Here is a 24,099-nt window from a genome sequence, read left to right as displayed (position 1 = left end):
AATACCACTTTCATGTCTGCCTCCGGCAGTGGGTTCCAGGCACTCACCACCCTCTGAATTTTTTTTTAAAAGGCGCCCCACACATCTCTAGTTGGTGTGTAAAATGTATTTTGCAGGAATACCCAAAAAAAGATAAATATCACTTATTGACATCGCTGAATTTTCAATTTAGCACAGGTAGAAGGGTTAAAAACTGACAGCAATCCAACATTACTGTTCTGGTTTCCACTTTCAAGTATTTTGAGTACATTTGCTTAACTCAGGAGTCAAACGTAAAATCCTTGTCCCGAGATTGGATTTACCTGACAAATCATGTGCCTTATAGAAGTGATACCTTATACAAGTGGTTAAACAAAATACATTAGAATGTGCTTACATCATTGATTAAATAGTTAAATGATAAAGTAAGTTATAGTGAAGACAAATTGTATGTGTGCAGTCATTACAGAATTAACTGAGAAAAAGCTGGCTGCTTTGTGCAGCACTAAAATTAGATATAGACTGGCTACTCATAGACCATCCTTTATAATCTGATATGTTCCTGACTGCTCTTTCTTAATCCATCAACCAATTTGTGGCTTTTGAACAAGATAGATTCCATTGTAGTCTGGAGTAGAACCTTTAAAACTGCCATTCAACTTTTACATTTCATTAGCCTGGGAAACAAAAAGTTAATGAAGGTAAAGTGCTTGGAATCATAGCCCCGCAGTCATAAAGCACGGAAATGAGCCATTCAGCCCAATTACACCAACTAAGCCAGTCTCGTATACCTGTGTTTGCCCCATATTCCTCCAAACCTTTCCTATCCATGTAGCTGTCCAACTGTCTTTTTAATGTTTTATTGTACCTGCCTCAACTACCTCCTCTGGAAGCTCGCTCCATACGCCCGCCACCCTCCATGTGAAAAAGTTCTATTAAATCCATCCCCTCCCACTTTAAACCTATGTCTAGTTCATGATTCCACTACCCTTGGAAAAAGACACTGTGCATTCATCTTATTTATTCCCTCTATTTCATCTATTCCCTCTTGATTTTATACAACTCTCTAAGATCGTCCTTCAGCTTCCTGCGCTCCAAGGAATAAAGTCCTGGCCTTTCCAACCTCAGCCAATAGCACAGGCCCTTGTGTCCTGGCAATATTCTCCTATATATCTGCACTCTTTCCAGTTTAATAGCATCTTTCAGACAGCAGGGTGACCAAAATTAACAAGATATTTCAAGTGCAGCCTCACCCATGATTTTAAAAGTTCCGTGGCTGATGAAGGCTAGCATGCCAAAAGCCCTTCACTACATTATCTCTGCGATGCCACTCTCAGGGAACTGTATACTTGTACTACAAGATCCCTCTGCTCTACAACACCACCCAATGCCATAGCATTCACCAAGAAGATCCCACTTTGGTTTGACTCCCCAAAATGCAATATCTCACACTTACCTGAATTAAACTGGTGGTGGCTCGAAGGGCCGAATGGCCTACTCCTGCACCTATTGTCCATTGTCTAAACTCCATAAACCATTCCTTTGCCCAGCTGATCAAGATATAATGTAATTCTTGATAACTATCTTATGATACTATCATCTATATCATCGATTTGGATGAGAATGTACAAGACATGATCAGTAAGTATGAGAGATGGTGTAAGATAGTTGATCATAACAGCAATGGGCTCAGCACTGATCCCTGGGCACGCCACTAGTCCCAGGCCTCCACATGGTTGTGCAATTTTTAATTCTGATGCTTCAAGACCAAAATGCAAACTTTTTAAAAATACCTGTGCATTTAAAACCAATACCTGGAGTACTTACTGCTCAAATGTAGGCCATTCTATCTGCCGCGGGAGTTTACGGTGGTCATCATCATGGCCGTATACATTCCCCCACAGGCTAATGCTAACCTAGCACTAGCACAGCTACACTCGGCCATCAGTAAGCAGCAGGATGCCCACCCCAACGGTGCCTTCATTGTTGCAGGGGACTTCAATCAGGTCGACCTACGAGCCTCGCTCCACAAATTCCATCAGCATGTGCAGTGCCCTACCAGGGGCTCAAACACACTGGATAAGGTGTACACCAATGTAAAGGACGCCTGCAGAGCTCTCCCCTGCCCACCCCTGGGACAATCCGATCACCTCTCACTGTTTCTACTGCCCGCATACAAACCCCTCATCCGCAAGACCAAACCCACAATAAAGACGGTCAAAATATGGCCCGAGGATGCCACCCTACAACTCCAGGACTGCTTTGATCGCACCGACTGGGACCTGCTTGCACAACAGCCACCTACGGTTTAGAGGTAGACTTGGAGGAATACGCATCCACTGTGCTCTCCTACATCAACTGCTGTGTGGAGAATGTCACGGAGGACAAGGAGATAAAGATGTTCCCAAACCGGAAACCCTGGATGAACAAGGAGGTACAGAACCTGCTGAGGGCACGCAACAATGCCTTTAAATCTGGTGACACTTCAGCATACAGTGTTGCCAGGTCAAACCTGAACAAAGGTATTAAAAGGGCCAAAGACACCCACAGGCAACGGGTGGAAGACCACTTCAACACCACGGACACCAGAAGCATGTGGCAGGGTGTCAGGGACATCACTGGCTACAAGAGCAGCCCTGCCTGCCCCCACAGCGATATGGCACTGACCAACGAGCTTAACACCTTCTTTGCCCGCTTTGAAACTGGCAAAACCACCTTGAGTGAAAGAACCCCAGCCGAGGCGATGGGACAGGTCTTGCAACTGAACACACAGGAGGTACAACGCGCTCTGCAAAGGTTCAACCCATGCAAGGCTGCAGGACCGGATGGAGTTCAAGGAAGGGTACTGAAGGACTGTGCTGAACAGCTGGCTGAGGTATTCACCAGGATCTTTAACCTGTCATTATCTCTAGCTACGGTCCCCAAGTGCCTGAAGTCGGCTATCACAGTTCCGGTGCCGAAAAAAGCAAAGATCTCCAACCTGAACGACTACCGCCCGGTTGCCCTAACGCCGATTGTCATGAAGTGCTTTGAGAGGCTGGTCCTCTCACACATCAAATCCAGCATCCCTGACTCACTGGACCCACATCAATTTGCATACAGGGCAAATAGATCCACAGAGGACGCCATCTCTCTGGCTCTTCACACTGTCCTGACTCACCTAGAGAGACAGGGCACGTACGTGAGGATGCTATTCATAGACTATAGCTCCGCCTTCAACACGGTCATCCCCACCAAGCTCATCACCAAACTCCACCAGCTATGCCTCAGCTCGTCATTATGTGACTGGATCCTGGACTTCCTGCTGGAACGACCGCAGGCAGTGAGAATGGGCCCGCACCTGTCCTCCACTATCACCCTGAGTACCGGCACACAACAGGGCTGTGTTCTGAGCCCCATGCTCTACTCCCTTTTCACACACGACTGTTCCTGCATTCGACACCAACACCATTGTCAAGTTTGCAGACGACACAACGGTGATCGGGCTTATCACCAACGGGGATGAAACAAACTATAGAGCGGAGGTGCAGAACCTGGCGGACTGGTGCTCGGATAACAACCTGTCCCTAAATACCACCAAGACCAAGGGGCTGATCATCAACTTCCGTAGGTCACATAACATGGAATATGCCCCGATCTCTATCAACGGGGACAGTGTGGAGAGAGTGTCCAGCTTCAAGTTTCTGGGCACTCACATTTCGGAGAACCTAACATGGTCCAATAACACTGCTGCGCTGGTCAAGAAGGCACAACAAAGACTGTTCTACTTAAGAACACTGAAAAAGTCTGGTCTACCCCAACAGCTGCTGACGACCTTCTACCGCTGCACCATAGAGAGCATCCTAACGCATGGCATCCCTGTGTGGTACCTCAGCTGCACAGAGGCAGAAAGGAAAGCTCTACAGCGGGTAGTCCATAGAGCTCAGAGGGCCATCGGAACACAGCTACCAGCCTTGGAGGGCATCTACAACACACGATGCCTCAGAAAAGCCACCAGCATCCACAAAGACTCTTCACACCCCTGCAACAGTCTGTTCGAACTCCTTCCATCGGGCAGACGATACAAGGCCTTCTACGCCCGCACCTCCAGACTCAGGAACAGCTTCATCCCCAGGGCCATAGCTGTTATGAACCGGTCCTGCTGAGCTGGATGGCCACAACGCATAGATCAACTTGCACTTTACCCTGTCTTAAAAACTGTTACAATTGTTTCGTTTCGTTGGGTTGCTGTTAATTACTTAAATTATTGCATCGTATGGGAGGCGCATTCCCAATCTCGTTGTACCCCTGGGTACAATGACAATAAAGATATATTGTATTGTGTATCTGAAACCAATTTAGTAGGAGGTATGTGTTGAGGAGCACTTTGGGTCTAGTGATCATAATGCCATTAGTTTCAATATCATTATGGAGAAGGTCAAATCTGGACCAAGGGTTGAGATTTTGGATTGGAGAAAGGCTAATTTTGAGGAGATGAGAAAGGATTTAAAAGGAGTGAAATGGAAATTGTTGTTTTATGAAAAGGATATAATAGAGAAATGGAGGATATTTAAAGGTGAAATTTTGAGAGTACAGAGTCTTTATGTCCCTGTTCGGTGGAAAGGAAAGAATAATAATTTGAAAGAGCCGTGGTTTTCCAGGGAAATTGGACACTTGGTTCGGAAAAAGAGGGAGATATACAATAAATATAAGCGGCAGGGAGTAAATGAGGTTCTTGAGGAATATAAAGAATGTAAAAGGAATCTTAAAAAGGAAATTAGAAAAGCGAAAAAAAGATATGAGGCTGCTTTGGCAAGTAATGTAAAAGTAAACCCCAAGGGGTTCTACAGATATGTCAATAGCAAAAGGATAGTGAGGGATAAAATTGGTCCATTAGAGAGTCAGAGTGGACAGCTATGTGCTGAGCCGGAAGAAATGGGGGAGATATTAAACAATTTCTTTTCTTCGGTATTTACCGAGGAGAAGGATATTGAATTATGTGAGGTAAGCGAAACAAGTAGAGTAGTGATGGAAATTAGGATGATTAAAGAAGAGGAGGTACGGACACTTTTGAAGAATATAAAAGTGGATAAGTCTCCAGGTCCTGATAGGATATTCCCTAGGACATTGAGGGAAGTTAGTGCAGAAATAGCAGGGGCTATGACGGAAATATTTCAAACGTCATTAGAAACAGGGATGGTGCCGGAAGATTGGCGCATTGCGCATGTTGTGCCTTTGTTTAAAAAAGGTTCTAAAAGTAAACCTAGCAATTATAGACCTATTAGTTTGACGTCTGTGGTGGGAAAATTAATGGAAAAGATACTTAGGGACAATATATATAATTATTTGGATAATCAAGGCCTGATTAGAAACAGTCAACATGGATTTGTGCCTGGAAGGTCATGTTTGACTAATCTTCTTGAATTTTTTGAAGAGGTTACCAGGGAAATTGATAAGGGCAAGGCTGTGGATGTTGTCTATATGGACTTCAGTAAGGCATTTGACAAGGTTCCACATGGAAGGTTGATTAAGAAGGTTAAATCGTTGGGTATTAATAGTGAGGTTGCAAGATGGATTCAACAATGGCTGAATGGGAGATACCAGAGGGTAACGGTTGACAATTGTATGTCAGGTTGGAGGCCAGTGTCTAGTGGAGTGCCCCAAGGATCTGTGTTGGGTCCACTGTTGTTTGTCATTTACATTAATGATCTGGATGATGGTGTGGCAAATTGGATTAGTAAATATGCAGATGATACTAAGATAGGTGGAGTAGTTGATAGTGAGGTAGATTTTCAAAGTCTACAGAGAGACTTGGGCCTTTTGGAAGGGTGGGCTGAAAGATGGCAGATGGAGTTTAATGCTGATAAGTGTGAGGTGCTGCATTTTGGTAGGACAAATCAAAATAGGACGTACAGGGTAAATGGTAGGGAATTGAGGAATGCAGTGGAACAGAGGGATCTGGGAATAACTGTGCATTGTTCCCTGAAGGTGGAATCTCATGTGGATAGGGTGGTGAAGAAGGCGTTTGGTATGCTTGCCTTTATAAATCAGAGCATCGAGTATAGAAGTTGGGATGTAATGTTGAAATTGTACAGGGCATTGGTGAGGCTGAATCTGGAGTATGGTGTGCAGTTCTGGTCGCCAAATTATAGGAAGGATGTCGACAAAATGGAGAGGGTACAGAGGAGATTTACTAGAATGTTGCCTGGGTTTCAGCACTTAGGCTACAGAGAGAGGTTGAACAGGTTGGGTCTTTATTCTTTGGAGCGTAGAAGGTTGAGGGGGGACTTGATAGAGGTTTTTAAAATTATGAGAGGGACGGACAGAGTTGACGTGGGTAGGCTTTTCCCTTTGAGAGTGGGGAAGATTCCAACAAGGGGACATAGCTTCAGAATTGAGGGACAAAGGTTTAGGGGTAACATGAGGGGGAACTTCTTTACTCAGAGGGTTGTGGCTGTATGGAATGGGCTTCCGGTGGAAGTGGTGGAGGCTGGCTCGATTTTATTATTTAAGAGAAAATTGGATAGGTATATGGATAGGAGGGGATTGGAGGGTTATGGTCTGAGTGCAGGTAGATGAGACTAGGTCAGGGAGAATGGTCGGCGTGGACTGGTAGGGCCGGACAGGCCTGTTTCCATGCTGTAGTTATATGTTATATGTTATATGTTAATGAAGATTATTCTGAATATGTTACTGTCCCATGATTATCATCTTAATGATCGTTAAGCACTGGGGATAATGCCTTTTCAATGAAGACAGTATCTTTAGTGCTCTGAATGAAAAGATATTGACTTAAACATTTTTTTACAAACTCCAGCATCTACATGCATCTTCAAGAGATGATGGAGTTTGTTAAAAAAAAACATGGAGCAAATATAAATCTAATTTTCCTTTTAAAATGTGATTACATTAATTTGTCTAATTTTCCAGGTGAAATGACATGTAAGATGTTTAGTTTCTATTATTTGTTGTACTTAGCTCTGAGATAAAATGGAGAGCCATGTCTAATGCAGTAATCACAAATGATAAGCGTTTGTTGCGCAGGAAGGCTGGAATTTTTCACAGAAGGCCTGTCTATAATTAGACCAAACAACGTAGAAAACATAGAACAATAGGTGCAGGAGTAGGCCATTCGGCCCTTCGAGCCAGCACCACCATTCAATATGATCATCTAAAATCAGTACCCTGTTCCGGCATTTTCCCCATATCCCTTGATTCCTTGAGCCAGATCTAACTCTCTCTTGAAAACATCCAGTGAATTGGCCTCCACTGCCTTCTGTGGCAGAGAATTCCACAGATTCACAACTCTCTGGGTGAAGTTTTTCCTCATCTCAGTCCTAAATGGCCTCCCCCTTATTCTTAAACTGTGGCCCCTGGTTTTGGACTCCCCCAACATCGGAAACATTTTTCCTGCATTTAGCCTGTCCAATCCTTTAAGAATTTTATATGTTTCTAATGTTTCCACATTGCTCTTTTTCTCCTGTGGCAGATAATTTTGTGGAGTTGGAGACAAAAGTGGCAGTTGATACAGGAGTCTTGAGCAAAAAAAACACAGCTGCAGGAATACAATGGATTGTACAACTGGTAGAAGGCAGCATCATTGGAGGGGAATGGGCAAATGGCAAACGTGTGGAGGTGTTGATAAGCAGGTGAAGGGTGAAAGGAAAAATAAGGGACCGGGAGTAGGGAGGGGTGGATGATGAGTGGGTGGGAACTAAATGATGGGAGCAAGGGGAGTGGGAAGAAAAGGGTGGCTGAGAAGAAGGCTTACCTGAAATCTGAGAATTCAATACTTTGTATGTGTATGGACTCTGGTTGTGGAGGAGACTGAGGATAGACAGGTAGGAATGGGAATGGGAAAGGGAAAATGAGATGGTTAGTAACCGGGAGCTCCAGCTGGCCCCAGTCGTACAAAGCACAAGTGTTCCTTGAAACGGTTCACACTTGGTCCCATCAATGTAGAGGTGACCATGTCAAAACCAATAGACAAGATAGGAGGAGGTGCATGTAAACTACCTGAATGAAAGGTGTTTCAACTTTCTTCAATGATTCTGATTCCCAATAAAGATTGTTTCTATCCAACATGTTGCTTACATCCAAACCTTCACGGTTCAGAACCCTCCTACAAGCTTCTAAAGAGCTTTAATAAGACTAGGTTATGAGGAGGTAAACGTTTGGTTAAATGTTTAGAGACTTGTAAGTCATTGGCCAAAAGCTTCCAACTACTGAGGAACTCATAGTCCTATGGTGGACAGGTCTTGTGGCCAAATCCAGGTGGTGAACATGTGGATTGAGAAATTAATGTGAAAGTAATCCCACTGTACACTATTAGGTTGGGACATCTAGAACATTGGGTTGTCAGACAAATCATAACATGCTAGAAAGGAACCAGAGGCATGGGATGACTCCTGACTGACTTGTTATCAAGGGACAAGTCTCTGTTGGTATTTGCAGAGAAATGTGCAGTTGCCTAGAAAAATGTTACCCTTTTGGTAGAATTGCAGACGCTTGGGCAGCGATGAGGTGAGTGCAACATGAACGTGCAACACATTAATATATGAAGAGTTTGCTAAATTCATGGTGCATGTGGATGTGGCACGGTGGCGCAGCAGTAGAGCTGCTGCCTTACAACGCCAGAGACCCGGGTTCGATTCCGACTACGGGTGCCATCATTGCGGAGTTTGTACTTTCTCCCTGTAACCACATGGGTTTTCTCCAGGTGCTCCCGTTTCCTCCCACATCCCAAAGACGTGCAGCTTGTAGGTTAATTGGCCTCTGTAAATTGTCCCTCGTGTTTAGGATATGAAACTGGGATAGCACAGAACTAGTGTGGGGGTGATTGATGTAGACATTGACTCAGTGGGCTGAAGGGCTTGCTTCCACGCTGTATATCTAAATAGAAGCATGAAACTTCAAACATCTGATTTCCATTTTAACTTGCCGGTGATGAATTGAATTGAATTTTCTCTGGAAAGTGGGACAGCATGCTGCCCTGGCACTATTTCCGACCACAAATATGAACTCCTGAGCCACTGTATCTTCTTTTTCCGCCCCTTCAATGTTTCCCTGACAAAGGAGTTAGATGCTTGTAAAAACTAATTGTTACCTTCTCAAAAGGAAACGTGCGACACCTTACCAGCCCTGGTTCGGTGATTCAAATTAAATGAAACAGTGCCTGACTCAGTTCCATTGAACTGCTGCCAGCTGCAGTTCTGACTGCCCAACACCACAGGATCAAGGAGTCCTTTGTCCCCTCGCCAGTAGACTTCCAATCCCGCAATATGAGGCTGCTGGAGAGAGCTGCCCAAATGCAAAGTGGTAAATATTAAACGTTTAATGGTTACGTTGCTACTTGGAGAAAGCTTGTGCAAGCAACACTACGTTTCTTTACAATTGTGCATCTGATGTGTGTTTTTAATTATTGGCTGGGTGAGGGCTGTGTGGGCCAGAATACCTTAGCCACCCAATTGTGGTTTCTTAAAAAATAACCAATGGAGAAACCAATGGTGGTTTTGGAGGCATATTTATTAAGAAGGGTCCCAACTTGAAATGTCACCTATCCATGTCCTCCAGAGATGCTGCCTGACCCGCTGAGTTACTCCAGCACTTTGTGTCTTTTTTTATTCCTCTTGCTTTCAAGGACAGAATCGAATCAGCTCGGTTTATACAACGATCTCATGGCTCTCAAATAACCAAAGCTTTTGAATAAGGTTTCACGAGCTGCAATTCTTTCATAGTTTGATAATTACTGAATCCCAGTTCTATTTTTCCATTTGAAGCACCAAATTCATTTTTTCATATTTCCTTTTGATGTTGAGGTCATCCTGTAATAAGGTGGAAATAAGCAGTGTTTCAATTTACATTAGCTGTTGATAGAACACAGCACAATGCAGTACATGAACAGGCCCTTTGGCCCATGATGTCTATGCCAAACATGATGCAAAGGCATGATCCAATTCTTATCTGCCTTCACATAAACCCTCCATTCCCTGCATATCCATATGGTTATCCAAAGGAATCTTGGATGCCACTATCTGCCTCTGCCACTACCCCAGGCAATACGTTCCAGGTACACCCTGTGTTTTTTTAAAAACTTTTATTGTACATCTCCTTTAAACTTTGCCTTAAAGCTATGCCCTCTAGCATTTGATTTTTCCATCCTGGGAAAGGTCTACCCTTTCTATACCCCGCATAACTTTATGTACTTCTATCAGGCCTGCAATCTCCTGCAACCTCTGCTCCCTTTGCAAAGCTTCCACATCCCTCCTGTAATGGTGTGACCAGAACTGCACGCAATACTCCAAAGTCCGACAGTGCTAATCTGTTATTCTTTCTCTTTGGCACATTTTAATCTCCATATTTTTGTCTGTCAATATCCAGATGAAAACTTGTGTTCTCTTGCCACATGTATGTGTACCTGAAACATTGCTTTGAAAGCCTTTAATTGATATGCTTTCTTTTAATTCCAACCCCAGCCTACACTCCTGGCCCTCACCTCAGACCAGATCTGTTCAGGACTTGTTCGCCCTTAGATTGCCTGCTGTTCAAGAACTTTCATTTGATTGCAGCAAATGCCCTTAAACCATTATTTTAAATCTAAGGTCACTTTTCACCAACTGCTCGGCCCACTGCATTCCCAGATTTAGATCCTGCTGTAATACATCCTGCATCCATTTGGAAATACACCAATCGAAAAAGTTATCCTGGATTCATAGAATCTTAGAGAACGGAAACGGGCCTTCTGGCCCACTGAGTCCCTGCCGTTGACTGAGCACCCACTCATTCATCAATCCCATTTTATCCATCCCACATTCCTTTTACACATTTCAGAAATTCATCATTCTTTGACCCTACCGTTGTTATTCCAACCTTTGTTAAAATAGGGGATGTTCCCAATTACTGCCACAAAGTTCTTGCATCTGCAATTTTCCTTAAACTTTAATTTCAACTTGCTGCTCTCTTGTCTTCCAACTGCTTGGTGTCCTTTAATATACAGACATTGAAATATACAGGTCCTCGGGTGTTGCTTAACTCTAACAAAAAATAGTCAGTATTATCCTTCTTCACTATATCGCCTCTCTCCACTCCTCAATTTCTTTGACTTCAACTGCTGTTCCACTCTCCTTTTTGTCAGTCCCTGCCTTTCCTGACCAGCCCATGGTAAGCAAAAAAATTAAGTTCTTGCTTTTACTCCTCGTAAAACTGTAGAGAGAAGTAGCATGGAAACATGTCCTTTAGCCCAGAGAATCCGCACCAACCACCAGCACACAATAATCCTACCCTAGCTCATTCTTCACACAACTCCTCCCAGATTCTGCCACTTATCAACATGATGGCACCAGTTCACAGTAGCCAGATAACCTACCAACTTGCACGTTCTTGCGATGTGAGAGGACACTGGAATAACTGGGGGAAGTTCACATGGAGAATCTGCAAACTCCACATAGTCAACCGGAGGACAGGATTGAACCCAGGTTGCTGGTGCTGTGAGGCAGCACCTCCACTAGCTGCAACATTGTGCTGCCCTTGAACTCCAGGGTTGTTAGACTCCTGGTTGTGATGTTTATTATCTGGCACTTTTGTCATTGAGCCAGATCTTTTTATGATGTGCCAGCTGTACCTCAACGCATCCGCTCTATACATTTATCACATGTACTCCAAACTCATCTTGGAATACTTTGCATATGTCTTCTGTTTGATTCCTCAAATTCCTAAATTTAATGCTGGTATTACTTCCCACTGTAAGCCTCCTCCACCTTTCTCCATTCTTTAATATTTCATCTTGATACTCATTCGTCTGCCTAGTTTAAATCTTCCCAAACTGGATTATTCAACCTTCTTGTAAGGACATAGATTCCAGCTCTTTTGAGGTATAATCACTCCAGCCCAAATGTTCCTGAAATTTGAAACATTCTCCCCTCCAGCATTTACCCACCCAGTTGTTGACTTCCTTTATTCGAGTATTTTAGTGCAGAGTAGTGCTTGGCAGTGGGCGGCGCAGTGGTGCAGCGGTAGAGTTGCTGCCTTACAGCGCCAGAGGCCTGGGTTCGATCCTGACTATAGGTGCTGGCTGCACGGAGTGTGTACGTTCTCGCTGTGACCACGTGGGTTTCCTCCGGGTGCTCCGGTTTCATCCCACACTCCAAAGACGTACAGGTGTGTAGGTTAATTAGTTTCGGTAAAATTGTAAATTGTTCTTGGCGTGTAGAACAGTGTTAGTGTATGGGGTGATAACTGGTTGGCATAGCCTCGGTGAGCCGAAGGGGCTATGTCTGACCTGTATCTCTGAGGTAAAGCATGGACAAGTTGGGACAAAAGGCCTGTTGCCGTGCTGTATGATCCCACGACTTAATGACTATCCTGAGATTTCATTACAGTGATACTTAATCAACAATTTTCTACCTGCTGTAGATAATACGAATGAAGACCACGAACGTCAAATGTAGTTAAATTAATTCTGTTTAAAATCCTCAATGTCATCGACTCAATATGGTGGCTTCTTTTAGAGGTTATGCGATGACCTATAATAAACAGCTTGTACATCATTGTTTATGAATCTGATATTTAAAAGTACAGCTGATGGGAAAATATTCACCATTCCTCATCCATGGGCAAAGAGAAATCATTAATAATGGCCAAGCCTCTGTGCACAAATTATCTTCATCTACAAGACAAGTAAAAATGCCATTAGAACTTATAAGAAAGCGAAAGGAGTCTTTCTGAACGGAATTACAGACTCAATTATTATTCAATTTTTTCATATAGAACAACCCTGTCACCATCAACTATTTTTCCTCATTTTCTTAACTTGTCCAACATTATCTTTGCTGTTTCACAAAACAGCGATTAGTACTGTTACTGTAATAGTAATCAAAAACTTTGATTAGTGTGGGTGTCACGGGTTATGGGGAGAAGGCAGGAAAATGGGGTTGAGGGGGAAAGATAGATCAGCCATGATTAAATGGACTGAATGGCCTAATTCTGATGGGCTGAATGGCCTAATTCTATTCCCACAACTTATGAACATGAAACCCTGTGCAAAAATTGCTTCCAAAATCCTTTTTTTCAATATTCCCCCTTATTGAATCTTGCTTATGCATTACAGTTCTCCTGTATTGGACACTTTTTGCCTCAGGGCATTGAATTTACTGTCTCATTCTCTTACAGAATGCTGCATTGCCTCATCTCAATTTTTCATTCCAAAACTATCTCCCTGCAACTATGTCAATTCTATTTAAGTCATCCAACCGGGCATGCTAGTTATATAATCGCAATTATAGTCAAGTGAAACTATGTTCTAATGCTGAAAGACTGCACTGGTGTGAGACTTGCTCTTCTCAATCCAACCTCTCCTCAAAGAATTGATGAGTAAAGTAGAGGAAAGTTTATTGACACTCGAACATTTTTAAAGTATTCATGAAATTGTTTCTGATATGCTTTTCCAATTCTACAACCATTCAATAGTAATATGGGAAATAAATAATTAACATGCCTGGTTGGATGACTTAAATAGAATTGACAGAGTTGCAGGGAGATCGTTTTGGAATGAAAAATGAGATGAGGCAATGCAGTATTCTGTGGTAATATGGTTCATCTAATTTTGCCTTTCAGCTTAAATGGAGTATTGGAGGGGGGGAACAGCATCAATACAATAAATTAGTTAATTCTGCTTGGTTCATAAACAAAAATGAACAGCAATTGTATAATCTACAAATCACACCTCAATTTAGCTTTTATAAAGATAGTTATTTTAGCTTGGAATCAGGCCCTTCGGCCCAACTCATCCATGCTGACCAAGGTGCCTACCTGAGTTAGCCTAATTTCCCCATGTTTAGCCCATATACTTCTAAAGCTTTCCTGTACATGTACCAGTCCAAATGTCTTTGAAACATTGTAATTGTTCCTGCCACCTCCTCTGGCAGCAGATTCCGAATACCCACCACTTTTTTGTGTGGAAGGTCGACACAAAATGCTGGAGTAACTCGGCAGGACAGGCAGCATCCCTGGAGAGAAGGATTCGGGTTGAGACCCTTCTTCAGACTCTTTTCGTCGGAGAGAGGAGGAGAACATCCTCAAAGTAGACGTACCTCGAGGAGATTTCGCAGAGGAGCGGACAAAATGTGCAGGCAAGAACTGCAGATGCTGGCTTAAATCGAAGGTAGACACAAAATGCTGGAGTAACTCACCGGGCCAGGCAGCATCTCTGGAGAGAAGAAATGGGTGACGTTTCGGGTCAAGACCCTTCTTCAGACTTTTTGTGTGGAAATTCCTTTCCGTCACATCCTCTTTAAATAGACAATAGACAATAGACAATAGGTGCAGGAGTAGGCCATTCAGCCCTTCGAGCCAGCACCGTCATTCAATGCGATCATGGCTGATCACTCTCAATCAGTACCCCGTTCCTGCCTTCTCCCCATACCCCCTCACTCCGCTATCCTTAAGAGCTCTATCCAGCTCTCTCTTGAAAGCATCCAACGAACTGGCCTCTACTGCCTTCTGAGGCAGAGAATTCCACACCTTCACCACTCTCTGACTGAAAAAGTTCTTCCTCATCTCCGTTCTAAATGGCCTACCCCTTATTCTTAAACTGTGGCCCCTTGTTCTGGACTCCCCCAACATTGGGAACATGTTTCCTGCCTCTAATGTGTCCAATCCCCTAATTATCTTATATGTTTCAATAAGATCCCCCCTCATCCTTCTAAATTCCAGTGTATACAAGCCTAATTGCTCCAGCCTTTCAACATACGACAGTCCCGCCATTCCGGGAATTAACCTAGTGAACCTACGCTGCACGCCCTCAATAGCAAGAATATCCTTCCTCAAATTTGGAGACCAAAACTGCACACAGTACTCCAGGTGCGGTCTCACCAGGGCCCGGTACAACTGTAGAAGGACCTCTTTGCTCCTATACTCAACTCCTCTTGTTATGAAGGCCAACATTCCATTGGCTTTCTTCACTGCCTGCTGTACCTGCATGCTTCCTTTCAGTGACTGATGCACTAGGACACCCAGATCTCGTTGAACATCCCCTCTTCCTAACTTGACACCATTCAGATAATAATCTGCCTTTCTATTCTTACTTTCAAAGTGAATAACCTCACACTTATCTACATTAAACTGCATCTGCCATGTATCCGCCCACTCACACAACCTGTCCAAGTCACCCTGCAGCCTTATTGCATCTTCCTCACAATTCACACTACCCCCCAGCTTAGTATCATCTGCAAATTTGCTAATGGTACTTTTAATCCCTTCATCTAAGTCATTAATGTATATCGTAAATAGCTGGGGTCCCAGCACCGAACCTTGCGGTACCCCACTGGTCACTGCCTGCCATTCCGAAAGGGACCCATTTATCCCCACTCTTTGCTTTCTGTCTGTCAACCAATTTTCTATCCATGTCAGTACCCTACCCCCAATACCATGTGCTCTAATTTTGCCCACTAATCTCCTATGTGGGACCTTGTCGAAGGCTTTCTGAAAGTCGAGGTACACCACATCCACTGACTCTCCCCTGTCAATTTTCCTAGTTACATCCTCAAAATATTCCAGTAGATTTGTCAAGCACGATTTCCCCTTCGTAAATCCATGCTGACTCGGAATCTTGCCACTCCTTAAAACTGTTCCCTCTAAGTTTTAATCTCCCCTTGCCTGGGGAAAAGATTGTGGCCGTCCACCTTAATCATGCCCCTCATGATTTTACAAACCTTTAAAACGTCATCCCTCTGCTTCCTTGGCTCCAACAACACAGTTCCAGCTCTCCAGTCTCTCTTCATAACTCAAGCCCTCTAGTCCTGGCGACATCAGTGTGAATCTTTTTTGAACCCTCTCAAATTTAATCACATCCTTCCTATAATCCAGTCTTCTTCTTCTTGTGTATGGTGTGCACAGCCTAAAGTTGTAGGTCAAGGGTAGACATCCAGGCCAGGGCAGCATCAGTTGCTGGGTGGATGGCCTTGATGCCACCAGGGAAAAGCCTCAGTGAGCAGTCATTCACGATGTGTGGGATGGTCTGGTCTGGATATCTGCAGTCGCCAGCAGGGCTGTCTGACATCCCCCACTTGTGCAGGTGATGGGCTGTTCTTGCATGGAGGGCGCAGATCCTGTTCAGGGTTAGCCATTGCTTGCGATGAAGGTCAAATCCCGGTGGTTTCACTGTGGGGTCTTTGATGACCTCTCCGTTGTTGGTGTTGGCATCTTTCCAGGCTCTGCACCACTCAGTCTTGGAGTCAAAGTCTTCCAGGGACTTGGCTGAAGACCAGAAGGGTTTGCGGGACTTCAGGCGCATGTTGGGCAGATTGTTCAAGTCAGCATGGATGGGAAGGTCAGGATTAGCCTCGATGGTGCACCAATCTTTCAACATCCTCTCCCTTCTGCCTATGCTGGGAGGGGAGATGTGAGAGAGGACAGGGAACCACTGCAAAGGTGTTGACTTAAGCGTCTCTGTGATGACCCGCCTTGCAGAGTTAAGGACAGTGTCAACTCGTTTGGTGTGGCAGCTATTAGCCCAAGCTGTTGACCAAAACCCGGGTGTTGAGTAGACTAGGGCTAAGCTTACATTACGGAGGGTGTGTGAATTGGATCCCCAACTGTTGCCTGCAAAGTTTCCTGATGATGTTCACCCTTGCTTTCAGTTCATCAGCCACCCTCTTCAGGTGTTCACGATAGGTGAGGATGTGGTCCAGGGTGACTCCGAGGTACTTGGGGAATTCCTCATTCTTCACCGGCTTACCACAAAAGGACACTCAGAGCTTTACATTGGCGAGCCGATTGCTGAGGTGAAAGGCAGTGACAGTTGTCTTAGATGGGTTGGGGCTAAGTCGCCAGAAGGTGAAGTACTCCTCCACCCCCTTTCAAGTCTTGGGTTAGCACTCTGCTGATATCCTCAAGGACAGCTCCCTGGTAGGCAAGGGCAAAGGTCATCTGCATATGCAAACTTTCTGGACAAGGTAGTTGGCATGTCACTCATGTAGATGTTGAAGAGTAAGGGAGCTAGGACAGAGCCCTGGGGGAGGCCATCATTCAGGGTCCTGACAGTCTGGTCACTAAGCGAGACCCTAACTCTACAGTTACTGAGGATGGATGAGAGGCCACGCATGGTGGTTTGGCACTTCAAGATTCTAGAAGTTGTCAGCAACAGACCATGTTTCCACACGGTGTCATAAGCAGATGACAGATCAATGAGAACCACACCAGTTATCAGGGCACGTTGGAAACCAGCCTCTATATTGGTAGTGAGGGCAAGGACTTGATCTGCGCAGCTTCTACCAGGTCTAAAGCCATCTTGCTCTCTGGGCAGAACAGGTTCTACCAATGGAGAAATCCTAGCAAGCAGGAGGCGTTCAAACAGCTTGGAGGATGTACACAAGAAGGAGATAGGTCAGTAACTCGCTGGACCATCAGCAGATTTCCCAGGCTTGAGGACAGCAATGACCTGAGTCTCTAGGCCTTAGGGATAATTTCTCTACAATGGACATGAGTGAGAAAAGCAGCCAGCCAGGAGCGTCCTTTGGGGGCCAAGGTTCTTCAGAAATTCCGGGTAAATCCCATCAACTCCTGCTCAATCTAATAGATGTAGTGTTTCGGTGTCACGTTTGACTATAACACAGTGACCAGAACTGCACGCAACACTCCAAGTACAGTCTCACCAATGTCTTGTATGTCTATAACACGACGTCCCAACTCTGATACTCAATGCTCCGACTGATGAAAGCAAACCATGTCTTATGCCTTCTTCCCCACCCTGTATAACTGCGTCACCACTTTCAAGGAGCGGTCTCTCTCCTCTACCATATTCCCAGGGTTGCACTATTCACGGTGTATGTCCTTTCCAAGTTCATCTTCCCAAAATGCAACCCTTTGAACAGAGTTAAATTCCATCTGCCATTCCTCTAAGTACTTTCCCAGTTATTCTGGATCCTGTTGTAATCTTAGATAACCTTCTTCACTGTCTACTACACACCCAATTCTGATGTCACCCACAAACTTACTAAACATGCCACCTAAATTTCATCCAAATTATTAATAGAAACAAATAACAGTGGTCCCACCACGGTTACTGGGCACATGAATGGTCACTGGTACACCCTCCACCACCATCCTATCACTCCTTCCACCAAACCAATATTTTACCCAAAGATAGACGCAAAGTGCTGGAGTAACCCAGTAACTCTGGAGATGCTGCCCGGCCCTCTGGGTTACTTCAGCACTTTGTGTCTATGGTATAAACCAGCATCTTTAGTTTTTTGTTTCCACTTTTAATATTTTATCCAATTGGCTAGCTCACCCTTGATCCCATATGATCTAACCTTCCAAGCAGGACTTTGTCAAAAGCCTTGCTAAAGTATCTACCACCTTGCCTTCATTGATCCTCTTGGTAATCCCTTCACAATAACTCAAGCAAAATGGCAAGGTATAATTTCCCACACACAAAACCATGCTGACTATCCTTAATCAATCCTTGTCTTTCCAAATCCAGATAGATTCCATCCCTCAGAATGCTCTCCAGTAACTTTCCCATTACTGACGTTAGACTCACCAGCCAATAGTTCCCTGGCTTATCCTTAGAGCCCTTCTTAAATAAAGTCACAACATCAGCCACCCTCCGGTCTTAGGATTCTTCCTCCTTGGCTAACAAAGATGCAGAAATCTCTGGCAAAAATGTCTTCTACCTTTAAGGAAGTGACAAAAGTGGGTATAAAATAAGAAAAGTGTGTAGGAAAATAACTGCAGATGCTGGTATAAATCGAAGGTATCACAAAATGCTGGAGTAACTCAACAGGTCAGGCAGCATCTAGGAAATGCTCAGCGAGAAACAGAATTAATGTTTCAAATTTCACATTTCATTTTGAATTCCAGCAGCCGCATGTTGCTCCTGGGTAAACACTGGTGAGACCATCATTGTCTGAAAATTACATTTTTTTACCTTGATCCAAGTCGAAATTTCCCAGTGATCTGAATTTTCAAACAGGCGCAATACACCAGGGAAGAGTCTGAGAAGCAACAGGAATCCCCAATGTAAACAAGCCACTCACTTGGCAGCAACTGCAGCTTTGAGTCTGCAGAAGTGATTCCGGTTTCAGGATGATTAGTGAGCTTTGCAAATTAAATCCTTCCTGTGAGCACCCTGTTTTTGTAACTTATTCAATAATAGCATTATAGAAAATCTTAAAGCAGACTTGTGATTGTTCCCAAGGTGGATATTTAAGCTGTACCATTCCACTCTCCTTATTCTTGATAGGAACGGAGCAATCTATCAGGAGATTGTGAGGAATGGTAGGAAATTCAGGGTAAGAGAAGACTCTTTAAATAATTAACATAAATCATTTGCAGAAAATCTTCATTTTGTGTTAAATTAAAGCAATAATAACTTGCACGAGGCCACTAGCAACTGCAGATGCTGGATTCTTGAGTAAAACACAAAGTGCTGGAGTAACTCAGCAGGTCAGGCAGCATCTGGGGAGGGAAAGGACAGGCAACGCTTTTGGTCAGGTCCCTGCTTCGGACACGAGGAAGGGTTCCAGCCAGAAACATCGCCTGTCTATTTCCCACGAGAACTGCTGCCTGAGCCGCTGAGTTATTCCAGCACTTTGTGCTTTACACAATTAGTCATTAACGTGCATACATATAGTCCCCTTATCATAAATATCCCCAGGTAAACATGTATTATCAGACCAAAAAAAATCGCCACTAAGCCACATATGCACATATAGCACTGTGAATTAAAAGGCTGATTACATAAGGGAGGAGACCCACAATGTGATCTTACTTGCAAATAATCAATAGTGTTATCAGAAGCAGCCGTTATCAGTGCAATCACAACCAGCAAAATGGAGGACAGGTAACTTATTTCCAATTCTCTCACTAAGCAATTACCCGATTACTTATTAGTGCCTCGACTTTTTTCCTGAACAATTACTGACATTTCACAAGGTCTTTAATTGTTTCCTTTCTTTTGATCCTGAAGTGCATAAAGCTGACACAAGATGGTTGACTGAAAGTTTGTATCAAAGCTGGCAACTGAGACAGACAGGCAACTGCCCAGTGGATTTCTGATGGCTGCCTCACCCATCCTGTCTGATTAGCAATCTCAGCTCTGATCTCTAGAGTGTCTGGAGCTCATGTTGTCAATGCCATGTAGGGTTTTTCTTTTGATGCTAAAAAATCACACTAGTTAACTATCCCCAACCCATTTCAGACTTACTGGTCACCCCTTTATGGTCATTGGTTTGTCCCTTTTCCCTTACATATTTCATACTTCCCAATCATTTGTGCACTATTAACAACTTGAGTAAGAGAAGGACAAACTTGTGCATATGTGGAAAACTATGCAGTCAGATAGAAGCAGACAAATATAAAAATCCCAATTTACTAAAGAATCTGGAGCTACAGTAACTGCTGTTTACTGCTCTGCCAGTACCTTGTAATTTTGCACACTTGATTAATGTTTTTATCTGCAGGTTCTCTAAGCTGGAGCTGCTGTGAAGCAGATGAAGTTCAGTTTGAATTTTATAGAACTCGTAAAACAAAATAAACAGCCAAATTGCAAACATCCAAAACTTAAACACGGCATAAAAACACTCGGAAATTAACTATCTAAATGAAAAATGAGCACAAACAAAGTAAATAAATGAAAGAGTTAAGCCCGTTTTAAATGACGGGCTACATTGGAGCAGGAGCTTGTGCACTGTGTAACCTCAAGATTCGGAATATGCTGTGATTAGTCTATATATAGATGGCAAGGCTCAAGTCTGGAGTATGCGGATACTGTGGTGTTTGAATGGCCTAGGGTTGTACCTATCATCCCACAACAGCCAAACCAGTCAGATAGTAATGTACCCTGGGGAATCAGCTGAGTCATTTCAACAGCTTCAGACTCGATAAATACAGGCTCTGCAGGCTCAGCAGCTGAATGTGGAAGTCTGCAATTGTAGGCAACTTATTTGCTGAAGAAATGAAAGCTCATGGATCCATTTAAGCTTTGACTGGTAGCCATGACTATCAAAGAGCGACACTAAACTTCTAGCACGTTTTTTTTTCCGACTTCTCTGCAACTCTTTTCACTTGTGAGACTTTTATTTTCAGCGGACATTTTGCATCTTCAGAAACTTTATTCATATTTACGTGCTTGTGAAGAATTCTAGAGGATTTTCTTCGATATTTTCAATACGGAGATTTCTATCAACACTCTGATAAAATAAAAAGAACAAAGATTATTGATGATGGCTGGGGTGCAGAGATGTGACAAGATGGTTTTTCTTCTGATGTCTTTACTGGCACTGGTTGTGGAGTTGGTGACTGGGAGCTTGGTGAAGCAGCATCCCCATTCGAGCTTTATCCATCGGAGACTGAACAACAGGGAGAAGCGAGAGATGCAAAAAGAGATCTTGTCTATTCTGGGCCTACCTCACCGTCCCAAGCCTCTGCTCTCCATCAAACGATTGGCTTCTGCCCCAGTCTTCATGCTGGATCTTTATCGTACTGTGGCCACTGAAGAGTCAGACCAGTGGCAGGGGGCTTTGTTGCCTTTTCAAGTGTTCCAGAGCACTCACAGAGCCCTGGAACAAACCTTCCTCAGTCAAGCAGATACTGTTATGAGCTTTGTTAATGTAGGTAAGTGTGTGCAAAAACAAATGCGCTTTTAGACTTGCCACACAACAGATTTGGTTCCTTGTTGATGTACAGTCTGTTATATAATTTGACCAAATAGTTAATTTGTCAATGGCGCATACCATTTTAGCAAATAATGGAAGATGAAAATCATATTTTGGAGCATTGGTTTCTCAGTAGTTCTGGTGTAACTTCTAATTTAACAGATTACACAAAAATGTTGCCTTGGTGAGATAAAGTGTAATCGAATCAATGTAGATTTCTTTTAATTGCGTGATGTTCATGGTAGATGGATATTGATGTGCAGCTGACCCATTTTACTCAATGCTAAAATCATCTAAAATCTCAGGTGCACCTTAATGATGAACTGAGTGGCTTCTCATGTATGAGTTTGCTGCTACATGGTGAAATATTTTAAACAGAAGTCAAGGTTAGCTCACCATATCTTCCTTTAACAATATGTTTATCTTATGAGTTTGCAGAGACTAATTAATTGAGTACCAAACAGTTTAATAACTAAAGACTTTATTCGACCTTGTTCCAATATGGATAGATTAACAAAAGATTGGTACCAGGTATAACATGCACACTTTGTTTAATAACCTCTAGATGCTATAAATACATGTTATGAGAATCGCATTGTTTGCTGAAATACTAACAATATGTACTTTTCAAAGTTTTGCAGTGCACCAAAATTGAAAACATAAAATTGTTTAATCTGTTGAATGGTTATGAGCTACATTTGCACCTTGTTCTTGAATCTAATGGTGCTTAATACTAATTTGAGAAACCTCTGCTGGAATTACAGAATATTTAACTCGACTGGGCAGCTGAATGCTACACTGTTTTTTTAAAAATCCAGTCACTACCATAGCAATTTCCTAACTATGGACGACAACTGAATGATAAATGGAAAATTCTCTTTTGTAGCTTGTACATGGTTCTATCATCCTCACTGATAAAATGAATTATGGTCTCCACCTGAGACCATAATTTAGTTTTGCTGTATAGTTTTTTAAAGTCCCAGAAAATTTGGAAGTTCACTATAAATTGCTTTGGTTCCAAAGAGTCTCCCATCCTAAAGAAAAGTATTACTTTTGTACTTTTCCATCTGCATGACAAGTTTAACGCCATGCATACAACAATGATGGCAACACATAATCTCACGCCAGTAGAACATCTGAAGGTAACTGCCTTTAGTCAGAATTCCCTCTGCATTTTTAGTCTCTAACATTTTTTGTGTGGCACGCTGCTGAAATGGTGGGTAGATAAACAGGCCATCTGATGTTTAATGTTTAATTCGCTCACAGAATTTGGCTAATGATAGCACGTCCTTTATTTCTTCTCTATACATAATTGCCTTTGACTGGGTCATTTCAGAAGGCAGGTAAGAATCAACCACTTTGATAGAGGCTCAAACTTCAATGTTATCCGGGCATATTATCCAGGATAATTGAAGCAGATTTCGTAAGGATTTTGGTGATAATACAGGTTTCAGCCTACCCAGCTCATTATTGTCAACTCCAGGTTTATTTAATTACCTGAGTTTAACTTCCCCAGATGAGAGAGTAAGATTTAAACTCCTGTCATTGTGAACCTCTTTAATCCAGGCCTCTGGATTGTCAGTCCAGAAACATTACCCTGAACTATACCACATTATTCTAGGCTATCATGACTGGTATTTGTTCTTTAATCATTCATAATGAAGGATTGTAAAATAGTGCAAGGATTGAGAGCTAAATGTAAACCAGAGTTGGCGAATTTAAAATAAAATCGGATGGAGCCATGGAAAATAAAGAGAGGGAAATTGAGTTTGAATTAAGAAAGAGGTAAAATAAATGTCATAATGCACAACTCGCAGGTCAGAAACTTTTGGATATTTTGATTTGAACTGAACCAGTGGTTCTGTTTATATTTACCGTGACATTTGAAAACAAGTATTGCCTTATTCTCCTGAAGCTCACAGTTCATATACAGATCATAGGCAGTGCGAAAGACTTTAATTGGAAAAAATTACAGTGAGATCAATTTTACGAGAAGGTGACTGTAGGTAATTGGTTGAAATGGTTCTTTCAGAGTTTAGGGCTTGGGTATCCGAAGGCACAGCTCCAAATGGTGAGGCAAAGATGATTGACTCTTTCAACAACGCTTGCTTTCACTTTGGTTAGCTCTGGTCAGGCCATTCCTTCCTCCCAATCTTTCTTCCTTACCTTCCTTACATATTTGCTTTGTGAGTTTATTAAGATAACATAAACAGTGCCTTCACAAAAACTGCTGAATGCACAGGATAAACAAACCAAGCTAACATCCTCTTCCATCCCCAACATTGACACTCGTGCTCAATCAGCTGCCGCTGAGGAATCACATTGTTCACTTGTCTGAAACCAGATCCCCACAACAACTCAGGAAAGACACAAAGTGGCTCAGGCAGCATTCATGGAAAACATGGATAGGTGACTTTTCAGGTTGGGATCTCATCTTTCAAGCTTAATACTGAATTCTACATCTCATATTTGCATTGGAAAAGGGCCT

General features: G+C 43.0%; 1 protein-coding gene across 1 annotated transcript in view; it reads left to right on the top strand.

Moving 5' to 3' along the window:
* Window positions 1–21,176: 21,176 nt before the first annotated feature.
* The window catches only part of LOC144606920 (bone morphogenetic protein 7-like), a 50,185-nt gene continuing 47,262 nt past the window's right edge, over window positions 21,177–24,099 (top strand). The window contains exon 1 of the mRNA XM_078423413.1: window positions 21,177–21,570. Within this exon, the coding sequence (XP_078279539.1) occupies window positions 21,177–21,570 (394 nt within the window). The remainder of the gene's footprint in view (window positions 21,571–24,099) is intronic.

This window comes from Rhinoraja longicauda, chromosome 27 (genome assembly GCF_053455715.1).
Source record: "Rhinoraja longicauda isolate Sanriku21f chromosome 27, sRhiLon1.1, whole genome shotgun sequence".
Lineage (NCBI taxonomy): Eukaryota > Metazoa > Chordata > Chondrichthyes > Rajiformes > Arhynchobatidae > Rhinoraja > Rhinoraja longicauda.
This window is presented reverse-complemented; position numbering and strand designations above follow the sequence as displayed.